Here is a 16,570-nt window from a genome sequence, read left to right on the forward strand (position 1 = left end):
CTTATGTAGGGTGTGTAGGAGCATAGAAAGTGAGGTGGGGATTTAACTACAGAACAGAAGTACTATTCTAAAGCTCTCTCACAGCTGGGGGAAGAGGTAGCTCATAAATACCCAGTTCTGTAGGCCTTCAGGCTCCATGGCCTAAATGACTGAATGAAGGCCCAGGGCCTGCCTGGGTGACCTCTCAGTTTCAGGGGGCACTTTCACTTCAACCAAGATTGTGACCAGGAGTAACTTGAATCTAGTCACCCTATAGCTGAACAATTTCAATTTTTCTCTTTGTTGTGATTTTTCTCCAGAGGACAATCAAATTCAGGGTACCCTGAATCTCTGCACATTGTTGGCAGAAGCATAAATTTGTGCATCCATAGTGGAAAACAGTGTGCTGGTCTCCCCACAATTGAAAAAGGGTTGGTGAGTAAAGGTGCCAAACATGGCACCTTGAGTTTTACCTGCATGTCCATAGGAGGAAAGGACAAATAAAGTGGGCGGAGCATACACGAAAGGATACTATTTGGCTAACGGGGAGAGGGCATCAGAACCCCGTCCTTTGTGACACTGGGGGAGCTGGAGGCAACCGCACAGAAGGACGGCAAGACCTCACACCCATGGAGTCCAAACAACATCTCAGAGCTGCGAGTAGAACCGAGGGAAGTGTGGTGGGCGCTGACCAATGGGTGCTGCAGTTAGAGAGGACAGACAGCTGGGTTACTGGGCAAAGCGGTGACTGAGGCTAACAGTAGTGTGCTGGGCCTTCCAAGAATCTAACAGAAAGGATTTTGAAAAATTTCACCATAAACAGAAAATGTTTTGGGTGAAAGCTGGGTTTAGCCTGATTTTTATATTATGCGGACAACACATGGCTCCCCATCCGTATGTATGACTTCGATGTTTTTATATTTCAGTTGAAAATACACAAAAATGTGGTCCTTTCGAAACACCTTTGAATCCAGCACTGGGCTGGGAAGTTAGTTGTTTGTTCCCAGAACCCGCGCCCTGGGTGGCTCAGGAGGAGCCTTTGCTGCTGTGTCTCCAGCTCTTCTTCCCCAGGCCACTCCAAGAAGGCCCCGCCCACTCTCCAGTCTCTCTTTTGAGCTTCTGTTGGCTTTGGCTTCTTCCTCCTCCCGTTCCTTTGTTCCAGTCCCCTGGAGGACGGCTCTGCCCAGCTGTAAGCTATGCACTTCTGAAAGTCCTGTGGAGCCAGAACCAGTCCTGTCCTAGCACTCAGGGACTCTGATGGGCACTGAAACCAGGGGATGAGGGCTGGGCCATGCAGAGAGACCTAGGCAGAGATGCAGGTGTCTTGTTGCTGTTCCCACTTTGGAGAACTGCTAGGAGTGGACAATTCCCTTCTCCTGGTCCCTCTTCTACCCCCCCTTTAACCTAGGCACTTAGGAAGGCCACCATTGCTAGAATTCTACGGTGGTTGAAGAAACCCATCTCTTTCTCTTGGACTTGGTTATTTGGGGCTGGGTCCTCTGTGGGGTGTTTACCCACCAACTCCACAGTTCCCCAGAGTTTTCTTATGTGCGATCAGCAGGAAATATTAGATAGAAGGATTTATAGCGGAGAATCTTGCAGAGATAAACAGATAGAAAATAAAGGATAGCCTCGAGAGGGCCTGGAACCTTTTCCAACGGGCCCTGACTGTCTCTGCCCCCCGGGTATTTATAGAGACGCCAAGGGGTGGAGCAAAAGACCTCCTCCCCCAGCACATCCAAGTGCAGACCATCTCAGACACCTGCACTCAGGCCCGTGGTCCTGATCATCCTCTATGCGGACCTGCTGGGTAAAGCCACGAGGAACCCGAGAATGGGCTTCCACAGTCCCCGTCCTTATTCTACCCATTATGGTTCATACCACTCAATGGTCTAACTACTCTGCCTTTAGGTTTCCTCATTTGTCAAACAAATATCATTTCTACCTATTTCATAGTGTTGTGATAAAGTAAGCTGAAGTGGCACGTGCAAATCACACAGCAAATACTACGGATTCGGTACTCAATCGCCACGACTTTTAGTATAAGAATTACTGGCATAAGATTAATTCTCTTAAAATGTGACCTGTGACATCACAGTAGAATGTCTCTGTGAGCTTCAGGCTGACTTTTGGGGTCAGGAGGAAGACATAAGTGTGGAGGAGGCCTGAGCCCATCTATCTTTATCTATGAGTCCTCAGCAAAACCTCTTCCCCCAAGATGAGCTTCAGGATGAGCCCAAAATAGGCTCATTTCTTGGAAAGAGAATGAAGAGCAGGCCTTTGCAGATTCTGTAGGATGGTGAGAACCTGCATGTGGCAAGGGGGCAGCAGGCCAGCCAAGGACTAGGGAATGCTCCCAGGTCACTCAATGAGTCAGTGACCATGGGAACGGGGCCTGCAGGCCTTGGAATCTCCTTGCTCAGTCTCTGCTGGGACTGTTTCCTCCTGTGGGAACTTTTCCATCTGCTGTCTTGACAGCATCCCTCTTCCTTATTAGGAGCAGTGCCTGCCACCTCCCCATGCCCCAGCTGCCTCTTCTGCAGAAGGGAGAGAGGGCAGCTATTTCTGAGGACAACCTTGGGTTGTTCCTCAGGTGTCCACTTGTTCTTTTCAAAACTGGCCTGAAATTTGCCTAATGGGCTAGGCCGGCTGGCCAGTGGACCGAACCTGAGGGACCCAGGTCTCTCTGCCTCACTGTTGTGCTGGGATGACAAAGGAGCCCCACCATGATGGCTTTCCCTTCTCTCTCTCTCTCTCTCTCTCTCTCTCTCTCTCTCTCTCTCTCTCTTTTCTCTCTCTCTCTCTCTCTCTCTTCTCTCTCTCTCTCTCTCTCTCTCTCTCTCTCTCTCTCTCTCTCTCTTTCTCTCTCTCTCTCTCTCTCTCTCTCTTTTTTCTCTTCTCTCTCTCTCTCTCTCTCTCTCTCTCTCTCTCTCTCTCTCTCTCTCTCTCTCTCTCTCTCTCTCTCTTTCTCTCTCTCTCTTTTTTTTTTTTCTCTCTCTCTTTCTCTCTTCTTCTCTCTCTCTCTCTCTCTCTCTCTCTCTCTCTCTCTCTCTCTCTCTCTCTGTGTGTGTGTGTGTGTGTGTGTGTGCGCGCGCAGACACTTTTGGGAGTCAGTTCTTTTCTTTTCCCTTGGGTACCAGGACTTGGACTCCAGTCCTCAATAGCAAGTGCTTTTACCTGATGAGTTATCTCATCAGCCCTGACTTTTTAAAAAACAAAAACAAAACAAAACAAACAAAAAACACATCAGTTCGGGACAGAACTCAGCTCCTCATGCCTGCAAGACAAGTGCTTTGTGGATAGCACTCTCTCCCCAGCCCACCCCAGTCTGCAGAGCAGCTTTCTCCTGGGACCTACTGCTGAGAGTCAGCATGAGGTTCTGGCTAAGAGGCATGCGGTATGACTTTCACAAAGGCTTCCGAAATGGAAGCCTCCTCAGCTTTGCCTCCATTTCAGATAATAAACACATTTCAAGTTCTGTAATATGGGAACTAGCAGGGAAATGACAATTTACCGCTGTGAGGAACTCCGGAGCAGAGAGGTGGCTCTTGATGGTTTTGGAGTGTACTGGAGTTACTTTGTAGTTTATCACTGGTGTTGGCTCTCTTCTCTGAGGCAGAGTTACAATGTGACAGACTTGGGGACTTTTAGCTGTTGTGTCACCCTTATAAATTGGAAAGTGGAGAAAGAACATAGTGCTTAAACTGGTATCTAATCTTTCCAGAGCTATTTGCTAAATAAACTGGAATTTTAATTAAAAATTAAATCACTTTGGAAGTTTGTGGATTTTTTTTTCTTTCTCCTGCCTAATATAATCACCACTAATAAGATTCTTCATGGGTGGGAAAGTCGATAGCAGAGTGGGTATCTAGAGAGGAAGGCTGACCTTAGGAGAGGTGAAAGGTCATCTCTCCTCTGACTGACATGGTTCCTCCCCACACTTAGACTATTGGCAACAACATTGACCTCATTGAAAGACTTGGGACTAGACGTGGAGGTAGAGGACAGACTCCAGCATAGCTCTGCCAGCTGTAACTCCTAGAAGCAGATGAAAACAACTGTGTTGGTGGTGACTTGGAGAGCTATGGATGGCACCTATGGATGGCACACTCGCCCAGAGTGTCAGACTGTATCTGCAACAACGACGGGGTGGGCAGGAACAGGAAGCCTGTAGATCACAGCAATTGCCACTTTCCAGCAGAAGGTTGTTAATTACCCAGCCTCGTGCTGTATTTATTGGCTCTATTAGAGGGTGAGTAATTGTGTTCTCGGGAAACACATTGGAGCCAGCACCGTTATTAAATTGGAAGTCTCCTCTGAGCACTAGTTAGCCTGTGAGAGCCTCTCCTGGGGAGCCTCAGCTGCCTGCATCCTGGGGAAGTGGTACAGGGATGGCAGTTCATGCACACATGGGAAGGAGCTCAAAGGGTTCTTATGCGCCGACCTGGGACTGTCCTGTGCCCTAACTCCTAGATTTATCTTCCTCTCTTCCCGTACATGCCTGTCTGTTGGCCCAGGAACCTTGCCAGCTTCCTCCTCTTCTCCCAGCCTGGTTGACTTCCTCATGGAACCTGCTCCAGTCCATTTCTTGTTCGCATCTTGTTCGCCTGATTTCTCCTTTCCCCCAGATTTCCCGTACCTGAGGAGCCAAGTTCAATCCTTGGCCTGTCTGGGAGTTATTCAGCATTGATGTGGGCTACATGGGGACCCTGTGGGTCTCTCCAGCCTTGTCCCCATGAGCCCTGAGCTCCAGGCATGCAGGACTCCCCAATGTCTGCCCAACTCCCCAACTTAGTGTCACTTCACATCCACCCCACACTCATCTCGAGTCCCCTCTTCTTTCTCTTTCTTTTTTTGTTTTTGTTTTGTTTTGTTTTGTTTTGTTTTTTTGAGACAGGGTTTCTCTGTGTAGCTCTGGCTATCCTGCAACTCCCTCTGTAGACCAGGCTGGCCTCGAACTCACTGAGTTCTACCTGCCTCTGCCTCACAGAGTGCTGGGATTGAAGTTTTCTTAACCAAAGCCAGCAAGACTCATTTGCATACCTGGCATCAGGTGGCTCTGCTTCTCGAGTTTCCTCTGAGGACTCCTTGCTCTGTCACCAGGCATGGCTGAGGAGGCTCCCTCTCTGCCTTTCTCACCAGGGGACCTCATTAGTGGAAGAACATCCAGGGAGCCTTGCTTTTCACAGTCTCTAACTGGGCTAATTTAGCTCCTACTGTGTGCCAGGCCCTTGCTTCAGGGGCGTCTTTCCCCTGAGTGGTTGTTTTCATCTCTGCAGTGCCCCACTCCAGGGACATTGTGCTACTCATCTTTCTCAGATGATGAAACTGTGGCCCATCACAGTTGGCAGGGCTGAGGTTTGAGGCCAGATTCTCAAATGCCAGGCAAGGGACTTGTCTGCAAGTGTAGGTTCCCCAGAGCTGGGCAGTGTGATCTCCCACCCACCTGGAGGTCTTCCCGTCAGCCCCATTCTCACAAGGGGAAGGAAGTCTAGAGTCTTGCCATGGTCCTCAGCTGGTGGCTGGTGCCTCTCAGCTGTCTGGGAGGACTACAGTGCCATTAAATGAGATTGAAGTGGCAGAGAAGTTGGGTGCGCTGGCCTTCCACTTCCAGGCTTTGTTTTGATCTGCTCAGATTTGGCCGCTAGAACTGTGCTTGGGATGCAGTAGTGCTGTGGGTTGGATGTGAAATGTCTTGCAAGGGCCATGTGGTAAAGGCTTGGTTCCCAGCCTTATTGCAGAGTGTTGGAACTTTTAGGAAGTGTGGCTCAGAGAGTATAGGTCATTTGGAGTGTGCCCTGGAAGAGGATGTAGAGAGATTCCCTGGTCTCTTTTGCTTCCTTGCTAAGAAATGAATAGATTTGCTTCACCATGTGCTCCCTGTCATAAAGAGACACATATTGCCGAGACACTAGGCGTGCCACTGGGGGGCAACAGCTGCAAAGAACTGTGGGTGGGAAAAGCAGGGAAGGAAGCAAGGAAGAGACAGCAGACCATGCCCTTCTTAAGGTCCATGGATTTATCCTTTCGGCTTTCTGTCCCAGGTTGTAGTTTGGCTTGTTTCTAGAGAGCAGGCGAGAAGGGGTATTAATAGTTTATATTGCCCCAGAGTTGAGCATAAGGCTTTATGATCAGTAGTTGAAAATTTGCTGGGTTTGGGTCAATAGCATGAACAACATGCATGTTACATCACAAACAACCACACGGAAGGGCAAGTTTTAATTAGGCCAAAGGCGACTAGGTACCATTCATTGGGTTTCACATAATTTATATCAGACCTAAAAGTTGATGCCAGGGCTGTAACTATATTCAGCACATTTATGACATCTTCTTTGAAATGTCAGCCGTACTGCTGGGTGCTCATTTTTGACTCAGGTTAGCTGTCAAGCCACCTAGCTTAGTACAATTAAAGAGCACAACCTTTGGATCAATGTGGCTTCCAGTTCTGGGTTTGCCACCACTGGATTATATTTATTTTTCAGAATGGGGGCAGATATGCAAGAGATCTGCCATAAATAGTAATTGTTGCATTCACTATAAGTATACATTCAATTTTAAAGATTTATTTATTTTTAATTTATGTGTGTATTTGCCTATATGTGTGTTCACCATGTGTGTGCAGTGCCTATGGAGGCCAGAAGAGGGCATTTGATCCCTTAGAACTGAAGTTAAGGAGTTGTGAGCCACAATGTCGGTGCTGGGAATCAACCTACATCTACAAAAGCAGCCAGTGCTTTTAACCACTGAGCCATCTCTCCAGCCCCAGGCCATCTGGTGTTTGTTTGTTTTTTAAAGATGTATTTATTATATATACAGTGTTCTGCATGCATGTATGCCTCCACACCAGAGGAGGGCACCTCATTATAGGTGGTTGGGAGCCACCATATGGTTGCTGGGGATTGAACCCAGGTCCTTTGGGAAGAGCAGCCAGTGCTCTTAACCTCTGAGTCATCTCTCCAGCCCCAGGCCATCTGTTTTAAAGCACTAGTTTGGATGGTTCTTGTCTGTGTACTCATCCATATCAAAGCATATTTCCTACTTTTATCCCCAGTTGTTTAAGGAGTTGTGTTTGCACAGCATCTTTATGAAGAACCCCATTTACAAAGTGCAGAAGTGTGAATTGGGCTTTTATCAGCAATAGCCATGAAATTTCATTTTTTTAATCTCGGGGGGTGGCATTTGAACATGCCTTTTGAGCCATTAAAAGAGAGACCCTGGCATCAGCTCCTTAAGCATAAATATGCTCAAAGGACATTTAATGGTGCCAGCTCTTGTTTTAGCATATTTTTAAAGTGTGTTTTCAGTCCTCTGACAAGAGGGGGAAAGATTTTGAGTCCATCCAGGTGTGTCCCCTGACACAGGAACTTCTTTGTGCCGAAGGTAGTAGTGTAGCAATGAGGGTAGGTTTGTTACAATATTTCATATTGGACTGATACGTGATTTTAATGATTATAATAGTTCAAAATGTGGCATGTAGTGGTGGATTAGTCAGTTTTATCTTACTATATTAAGTAATATGATGAGATACTAGAGGCTCTTTGCTTATAAAAGGGAAAAAGTTTACTGAGTGTGTGGGAGTGAGGGGGGTGGGGGTTGTCTCTGAAATCACCATGGCCTGCAGAATAAACAGTCTGTGAAAGGTAAGAAGGTAGTTTGGTTCAACACCACTAAGTAGCCGGTATTGGTTTAAACTTTGGGAGTCTGGCCCTGGGTAGTCTATTTTAGGCATACTTAAGCACAGCACAACTTTCCTGGTGATAATAAAATCAATTCCATGTGCACATGACTGCATCAAAACTCTTTATAAAAGTACATGTGACATTGTCTATAAAGATGGGTTCTGTAGATTGGCTACATGTGACACCTTTCACAAAGGTAGGTTCTACAGATTGACAGAAAAATTAGCTCATGTTAAGGATCTGGGGGAGAATCTAATGTGGTCTCAGCCACACAGATAGTACAATTAACCCATCTGGTAACCTTTGAAGGAACAACCCCATGTGTTTAACATTCCTGGTTCTCTGGGTGCTTATCTGTGAGCACCAGGACCTCATATTGAGCTCCCAGTCCTGGAGTTTCCAGTCTAAGATCACACAGACCATGAGTATGCACATCCAGGCAACAGTGAGCATTCAGGAGCTTTGGTGTCGGAGTCAGGTCTTTTTAAATGGTGTGCATGGGTGCACATGCCATGGAGTACATGTGGAGGTCAGAGGACAACCTTTCACCCTCCTGTAGGTTCCAAAGGTAGAATTCAAGTCACCAGGCTTGTGTGGCAAAAGCTTGTCCACTGAGCCATCTCACCAACCATGTTAATCTTTTGTTTTGATTTTTGAGACAGGGTCTTTCTGTGTATGCCAGGCTGCCTGAAACTTGCTGTGTACACTAGGACAGCCTTAAATTCATAGAGACCTGCCTGCCTCTGCCTCCTGAGCTCTGAGATTACAGGTGCATGCTACCACAAATGGCTTGGGTCTTGGAATCCAGGAGATCAGGATTTGAACTCTGCCTTTACTAGCCCTGTGTCCTAGAGGAAATGATTTACCCTTCCAAAGTGTTGTTTCCTCAGTCTGTAAACAGGGTTCATGGTGCCGCTTTTCTCATAAGACCACCATGAGGCTGAGACACTACACACAGGTGCAGGGCACACATTAGTAAGTCATTAAGAAACGTGGTGTAGAAGCTGGAGAGATGGCTCAGCAGTTAAAAGCACTGACTGCTCTTCCAGAGGACCCAGGTTCAAGTCCCAGCACTTACATGGCAGCTCACAACCGTATGTAACCAGTTCCAAGGCTTCTGACACCCTCACACAGACATACATGCAGGCAAAACACCAATGCACATAAATTTAAAAAAACTTAAGTATTAAAAAAAGAAAGAAAGAGTGTAAACACAGACTGGCAGTGATGGTGTGTTTTGAGTGTGTGGTGGTCTTTGTAAGTTCATTTGATCATGTGTTCATGGACACTCTTGGTGTTTACATTCTATGGGCTTTGGGAAATGAATGGTGACCTATGCTCATCATTATAGTACTACATTATGTAGCCATTTCAGATTGGCCACAGTTTTGCCTTTTTTAGAATGTCTTATGGTGGGAATGATACATTATGTAGCCATTTCAGATTGGCTTCTTTCATTTAGCAGTGTGCACAATGGTTCCTCTATACTTTGTCAAGGCTTGAAAGCCGATGGCTCTTTATCACCAATGTCTCATCTCCTGTCTGTACCACAGTCTATCCATTTACCTATTGAAGAGTCTGCCACTGGCAATAAACACTTGTGTTCAGGATTTTGTGTGGACATAGTCTCAACTCACTTGAATAAACACCAAGAAGTATTATCACCAGATAAGGTGGTAAGAGTGTGTTTTGTCTCCTAAGTAACTGCCCACCTGTCTTCTGAAGGTGGCTGTGCTATTTCACATTCCCTCCAGAGAAGAATGTGTTCTTTCTCCTCAAAGCCTTGCCAGCATTTGGCATTGTTAGTATTTCCAGTGTTGGCCAGTTCAGCTGGTATCTATGTGGCTGTATTTTGTTTTACAACCATGTAACTTTGTTTTCAGCTTTGACACCAGGAATGTGAGGTCTTCCACTGTGTTTATCCTTTTCAAGATTGTTTTGGCCAATTCCAACTAATTCCATTAGTTATAAGATTGTCTTTCCTATTTCTTGCTAAAACCGAATCATGGCTGTTTTGTTAGAGACAATGGATCTATAGCTCATTCTGGATAGTATTAACATCTTAAATAATGTTATTATCCAATCTATGAAATGGGATTTCTTTCCTTTTATTTGAACTTTCATTAATTTCCTTTTTTTTTTTTTTTTAAGTTTTTTAGTTTTTTGAGACAGGGTTTCTCTTGCACCTTTCCTGGAACTCACTCTGTAGACCAGGCTGGCCTTGAACTCACAAAGATCTGCCTGCCTGATTAAAGGCGTGCGCCACCACTGCCCGGCTAAATATTTGTTTATGTATGTTTATGAACTTGCATATATGACTGCATGACAGAAGAGGGCATCAGATCCCACTATAGATCATTAATTTCCTTGAAGAACATTTTGTAATTTTCACTGTACAAGGTGTTTCCTCCCTTCTCAAGTTAACTCTTAAGTATTTCATTCTTTTGTCATTATAGCATAGTTCTCTTGATTTTTCTGTAAGCTTTTCATGCAATCATGAGGGCTTCCTACGTACAGGATCCTGTTATCTATATGCAGAGGCCATTTTCCCCCTCCATTTCTAGTGAGAGTGCCCTTAATTTCTTTTGCCTGTTGATCTGATGTCATTAACCCTGTGCTGAGCACAGTGAAATCAGATGCCCTTGTCTTGTTCTCAGTCTTAGAGGCTAAGACTTCAGCTTTTTACTGCTGAATATGTTCAAACTCTGAACAGGTGTCTTTAAAATTGTGCTGTGCTATATTCCTGGCACCCATATAGAGTCTGGAACATAACTGTTATTGGGGAAAAAAATACTTTTTAACTTAAAGAGCTAAAAGTATTTGTTTTCTACTCTTTTCTTTGTACTTTCTTTTTTGTTTGTTTGCTTACTTTTGTTTTTTATAAAACCAAGTCTTACTCTGTAGCCCAGGCTGGCTTTAAGTTCTTGACAGCCCTCCCATCTCAAGTTCTTCAAATATGCGTGTGAGCCACCATTGCCCAGTTTAGGGGTTAGAGGTCAGTGGCATGGTGGGAAGTGTTATCAGCAGCAGCTAGTGCTGGTCACTAATGATGGGCAGCAAGCCACTCCAATTAGGGGCCAGTTGCTTGGACAGTCTGCATTTTAGAGCCCCCTCATGCTGTCTTTGCCTTTTCTGTATTAGACTTAACAGCTGGAAGGATGCAGCATATGTTCCATATTTATGGCTGCTGAATAAATAACTTGCCAACCCATTGGAAGCAAAGAAAACGAACAAAAAGCTGTAAATTATACATACAAGTTGTTCATGCCCATACATGTAATAGCAAATGCCTTGCTGTAGCAGAGCTTTTTAAAGGATTTGAGTCTGTTGGCCTCAGTTTTAATTTAGGATGGCTGGAAGCATCCCTACCACCATTTCATTAATCACGCCATGTGATTCCATCAGGATGTAGCCCTCAACTCTCAGTAGATAAAAATTCTGATCAAGTGTAGTCTCAAAATGGGGAATCAAATGGTTTATTTAATGTACGGCCATCTCTCTCTATTTGGACTTTTAACAAGCAAGTGCTAAATACAAGCGAGCCGGTCTTCACATTCCCGTTAACAAGGTCATCTGAGTCACATTTTAAAGAACTTCTATAGATGCAGAACTTGCTAATGACGTTAAGGGTGGTGGGGTGTAGCAGGAGGAACAGGCCGTTTGGTCTTGGTCAGGGGTTTTCTGGCTGAAAATAATTGAAACCATAAAGCTTGTACCAAAGAGGAGATGAGAACACTGGGAAGATGTTATAGGACCCAAGGGCAGGTGGGGCAGCCTGGCTGGGGAAAACAGGCCTGAGGAGCCAGGGTCATTCTGTCTCACTGTTTTCCTCCATGACTGGCCCTGCTCTCAGCAGATGGACTGTCCCTCCTCCCACACTCAGGGATCTCCAGCTGCTCAGGTCTGTCTTTGCACTGCTGTGGGGCCAGGGCCCAGCAGAGGTTGCCTGGCATCTTTGACATCCAAGTTCGCGGAAGGCAGACGCTCATTAGCTCATTTTGAGTCAGATGACCATGTCTGGATCATTCATTGATAAATTCAAAGCATCTGCACTAAGGCCCAGGGACTGTCTCAGCAGCTGAGGATGCGTCCTGCCCTGTGTGAGGAGTTGTGTGTGAGGCAGTGGGAGAGAGAGAGAGGGAGGGACTGACTGCCTGTTTTGTGGGGCCAGATTGAGGGGTGCCGTTTTCAGAGAAAGGGAAGCGTGGACTTAGGATTTGGGTTGTTTTGTCCTAGGTTTAAATCTGAACAACTCCTGCCCCCGCCCCATACACACACACTAGCTCTGCATGAACTGTGGCATATTAAACAACTCCTTTTAGCCTCAAGTTTTTAATCAGTAAAATGGAAACAATCCTTTATAAAGCAGTCAGGAGGCTTGTTCAAGCAGAACAGTGCTTGCCACACAGCAGTGTGTCCGCCCTGCTCCGTGCGATGCGGCCTGGGTGGGCCCGTTTCCTCGCTTGCTTGCCTTGAGGTTTAAGCTTTGGGATGTTTACCTAATGCCAGGCATTTGTAACTCCTGAGCCCCGAGTGTGGGTGCCACACCTCTTGTTCTTACCATGAATCACATTTTCCCCTCTTTTTCTAGTTCCCATTTGGCCGGCGCTTGCCTTGTGACATCTACTGGCACGGAGTTTCATTTCACGACAATGACATACTCTCCGGTCAAGTGAACAAATTCCCAGGTATCTGCTGTTATTGTTGGGCCTTCAGAAGTATCCTTAGGTCCAGAACATAGTCTTCCACAAGAACACGACAATGTTTTCAGACCAATTGTGAGGACTCTTAATCGAGAATGTCTGCCCATGCTCTGCCTCGCTGCTGTTGCCATGGGGAAGAAGTCCCCAGAGAACCATGAAAACTAACACTCCTGAGGGTCTGAAGATGCAGACTGGCCTTCACTGGTAAAGGTGTGCTTTCTGTGGGTAAAGTGTGTGCTGTGCAAAGTTGAGCACTGGAGTTTGAATCCCCAGCACTCCAAGTATGGTGGTCCACCTGTAACCCCAGCTTCCTAGGGATCCTTAGGAAGGATCCTTAGGGCAAGCTACTAGCCAGACTAGCTGAATGGGGGAGCTCCAGGCTCAGTGGCAGAAACTGCCCTATTGAATTGAGATGGGTAGTGATGGAAATAGATACCAATATTAACCTGTGGGCATCTACACATGTGTGTATACATAGGCATGTTTGCCAGCACACACATGCATACCACACACATATGTAAACATACACAAAATGTTTTGAACTTGTTGAGTTAGAGATATGGCGCAGGGAGTCCATTGATGGAACTACAGTGTCTAAAGAAAGAAATAGAGCCTCTCCCGAGCAGAGAGCCAGGGCTCTGGGAACAGGTCACAGAGATGAAGCCCCCTCTGCTTTCTCTTCAAGTGCCGTAGTTGAAGGCACCATTAGTGAGCTGCTCTGCTCTCCACTCTAATGTCTAAGTGCCATAGGCTGTGGGCAGCCTCGAGACTTGCCCTGCGATGAGGACGGGGCTCAGCCTCCATGTCCGCGTCTTTTCTGTCTTTCTGCCCCTACCTCTATCTCCTCTACAGTCACTATCCTGAAGGTCTTGTTTGGCAGAGGCAAAGGGTAGCGGGACTCCTTAGGGAAGAGGAAGCATTTAGTTGAGCTTCCAGATACAAGCCTCACATTAATTTTGTTAATGCATTGTATTGTAATATTATATTCTATTATAATACAGTAATAAACAATTTTAAAGGAGAAATCACTGAAGTTCCATCCCTCATTTTTTTGTGTTTTTTGTTTTGTTTTGTTTTTTGTTTTCTTGAGACAGAGTTTCTCTATGTAGCTTTGGAGCCTGTCCTGGAACTGACTCTGTAGACCAGGCTGGCCTCAAACTCACCGAGAATCACCTGCCTCTGCCTCCCAAGTGCTGGGATTAAAGGTGTGTGCCACCACTACCTGGCCCATCCCTCATTTAAGATTATATTTTCTCTCAAAGTTTGATTTATTTCTATGTACATGAGCCTTTTACCTGCATGTATGTATGTATGTATATATATGTATGATGTGTGTGCAGTACCTGTGAAGGCCAGAAGAGGGCATCAAATTCCCTGAAACTGGAGTTACAAATAGTTGGGAGCCACCATGTGGGTGCTGAGGACTGAACCTGGGTTCAGTTCTGGAAAAGCAGAAAGTTTTCTTCACCCCTGAGTTGTCTCTCCAGCCCCAATCTTCTCAGACTTTAACCATGACCATCATTTTTATATTGCAGCCTCACAGTGCAGTTACCATAGCAGAGCACCTTCTGTTCATGTCTTATCTTTTGAACTTGTATTGAAGGGAGAACAATTTGCCCTTTTATTTGGTGTCCTATCCTGTACCTTCAAGAAAAGGCTCTCAGCTAGCAGATATGGTGGCTCACATTTGTAATCCCAGCACTTGGGAGGCTGAGACAGGAGGATTGTCATTCATTTGAAGCAAGCCTGGGTAACATGAGTGATACCCTGTCTCAAGACCAAAACAAACAACAAAAACACCAACTCTCAGAAAAAAACAACATCCATATATACGTATCTACACACTGGCTAGTTTTGTCACATTCAACAGGGCTTTTAATCACTCAGACACACAAGGTTGCTACCATGGGCAGTAAATACTTGGTTCACTTGGAAGGGCACAGGATAGGAAGCACAACATGGCTCCAGTAAGTATGGAGCATTTATCTTTAGTAGAATATTTGCAAAAGTTCTAGGGACTTGTTTCTGGCCCTCAGTAAAAGATAAGACACAAGGAGACAAGGTCCACAACTGTCTTGGGATGCCCACAGGTGCCAGCATTTTTCATCCATCTGAGGACCCCTGCAAGGCTTATGCCCAGTCACAAGGATCGTTACTCAGGAAAGCCTGGGACTTCAGCTTCCTGCCTGGTGGTCTTGCAGCTGACCAATCTGAGTCCATGTTAGCCGTATGCCCTGTTCTTTGCTAACACAGCAGATATCCCACCTTTATTGGTTTTGAGGGGAACAGAGCTGGAAGTTATCCCAATGTCAAATTTATTCTGAGAGGAGAAAGGGTTTTGTTAGAGAGCGAGAGAGAGCCCTGCAGCCAGGGTCTTTGCACACCGCTTTAATGAGCTTGCTACAATTGTTTTCTGTCTTGCTGCTCACAAAAAAGGCTACTTCTTTAAAAGAAAAGAAAAAAGAAAAAGGACTTCTTGAGGTCGTGGGAGAAAATAGTTTGCACACAAACAGCACCGCATAGGCACCAAGTTCTTATGACTCGACTCACAGTTCATCAGTGAGGCTGCCTCTCCATTTCTTTCTGCTCCTGTCTCCCCCGATGGCTGAGAGCAAGAGAGTAGCTAAAGAGGAAAAAGTACTCCTGAAGGACTAGCTTAATACAAGAACATTCATTCCAAAGAGGCAAGCGTGCTCCGTCCTGTATGCAACATGCCAGTGACTGGAACTCGTAATTCTCCACTTTGGAAACAGCAGTTAATTAACTGTGATGACACAGTTGACTATGTGGGAACATCCTGGAGGGGACAGCGCTGCCACACCCTCCGCCTTGGACAGAAATACCCGCCAAGGCAGCGGGTAACTCCAGCCGGCACTGACCATCTTTTGATTACTGTGGTGTCTGGGGCTTTCTCCTGCCTCACACATATCCCATTATTCTTCAATGTGTATTTCCCATGCTTGGTGTATCCCCTGGAGTGAGTTCTGGTGGATACTCCAGGAGAGGATGTGCTAGAAATACAGCATGAACTGAGAACTCTAAGACACTCATAATGGAATTTATCTTGTCTGTGTCACTGTATTAGATGCTACTTGCTTTTCTTCTTCTTCTTTTTTTTTTATTTGTTTTTTGAGACCAAGTTTCTCTGTGTAACTTTGTGCCTTTCCTGGAACTCACTCTTTAGTCCAGGCTGGCCTCGAACTCACAGAGATCTGCCTGTCTCTGCCTCCCGAGTGCTGGGATTAAAGGTGTGCACCACCACTGCCCAGCATTACTTGCTTTTCTATGGGTAATTTTCTTTGTCCAAAGATTCATTTTATCATAACTGATGTCTTAAGATTTTTCATTAAAATACCCTGATTTAGATAGGTCTTTGTTTTGGTGGCTTTGTTGTTATTGTCTTTATTTTGGTTTTGGTTTTGAGACAAGGTCTCTGGATGGCCTGGAACTCACGATGTCAGTCTGGCTGGCCTCAAACTGGCTGTGATTCTCCTGCCTCTGCTACATGAGTGCTGGGATTCCAGAGGTGTGTCACCACACCTGGCTCTGTCTTTGCTTTAATCAAGTCCAAAATTGTCATTTCTTAGCTTGCAGTCATCAGTTTTCTACTGCGTTCCCAGATCTGAGATGTGAGGTAGCACACGGCAGTCAGGGGCTTCTCTGTAGGTGGGAAAGGGAGCTTCAGAGGGGAGTGTGTGAGGTGACCAGTCAGCATCACTGGTTCAGGAAGAGTGAGTGAGTCATAGTAAGTGCTGTGCTGGAGAAAGGACATGCAACCTGAGTGAGATCCTGGAGGAAAGGGATGTGCCTCTCCCCCACACCACACAGGGTACAGACAGCTCCAGCATGCCACCCATTCAGCCAAGGGCAGGGGATGTAGACAGCCAGTGGGTCTGTCCAGTGGGGCCATGAGGAAGTGACAGCAGGGACCCACCCAAGGGCAGCACTGCTGTAGCTGGAAGTCACTAGGAGCCGAAGAGCCTTGGAAGCCAAAGTGTGCCGTAACCAGCTTGCACTTTAGGAAGGTCAGCTGAGAGAGGAAGTGGATGCAGGTAAGAATCTGAGGCACTGTTGGCACAGAATGTGAGCCATAATGGCGAAGATGGAGGAGAAGCTGGGCAGGGAAATGTGTTGTTTGGCGGTTGTAATGTGGGCTCTCTATTTAATGACAGAAATTGTGGTTATAAATGGTACTTCAGCTGAATGGGT

General features: G+C 46.0%; 1 protein-coding gene across 6 annotated transcripts in view; it reads left to right on the forward strand.

The window, feature by feature from the left end:
* Nucleotides 1-16,570, forward strand: part of Ttll11 (tubulin tyrosine ligase like 11) — a 231,506-nt gene that overhangs the window by 22,374 nt on the left and 192,562 nt on the right. For 4 of the 6 annotated variants that reach the window (XR_005091290.1, XM_028886112.2, XM_037204479.1 and 1 more), the window contains exon 2: nucleotides 12,250-12,346. The exons of 1 other annotated variant lie outside the window; for it this stretch is intronic. Coding sequence is in view for 3 of the 5 variants with exons in the window: in XM_028886112.2 (XP_028741945.2) it covers nucleotides 12,250-12,346 (97 nt within the window). In the remaining 2 variants the exon portion in view is untranslated. Of the gene's footprint in view, nucleotides 1-12,249; nucleotides 12,347-12,394; nucleotides 12,572-16,570 lie in introns of those variants that run through there. One more of the 6 variants, XM_037204482.1, reaches the window with a different exon arrangement.

The sequence above is a fragment of the Peromyscus leucopus genome, chromosome 4 (assembly GCF_004664715.2).
Source record: "Peromyscus leucopus breed LL Stock chromosome 4, UCI_PerLeu_2.1, whole genome shotgun sequence".
In the NCBI taxonomy this organism is placed as follows: domain Eukaryota; kingdom Metazoa; phylum Chordata; class Mammalia; order Rodentia; family Cricetidae; genus Peromyscus; species Peromyscus leucopus.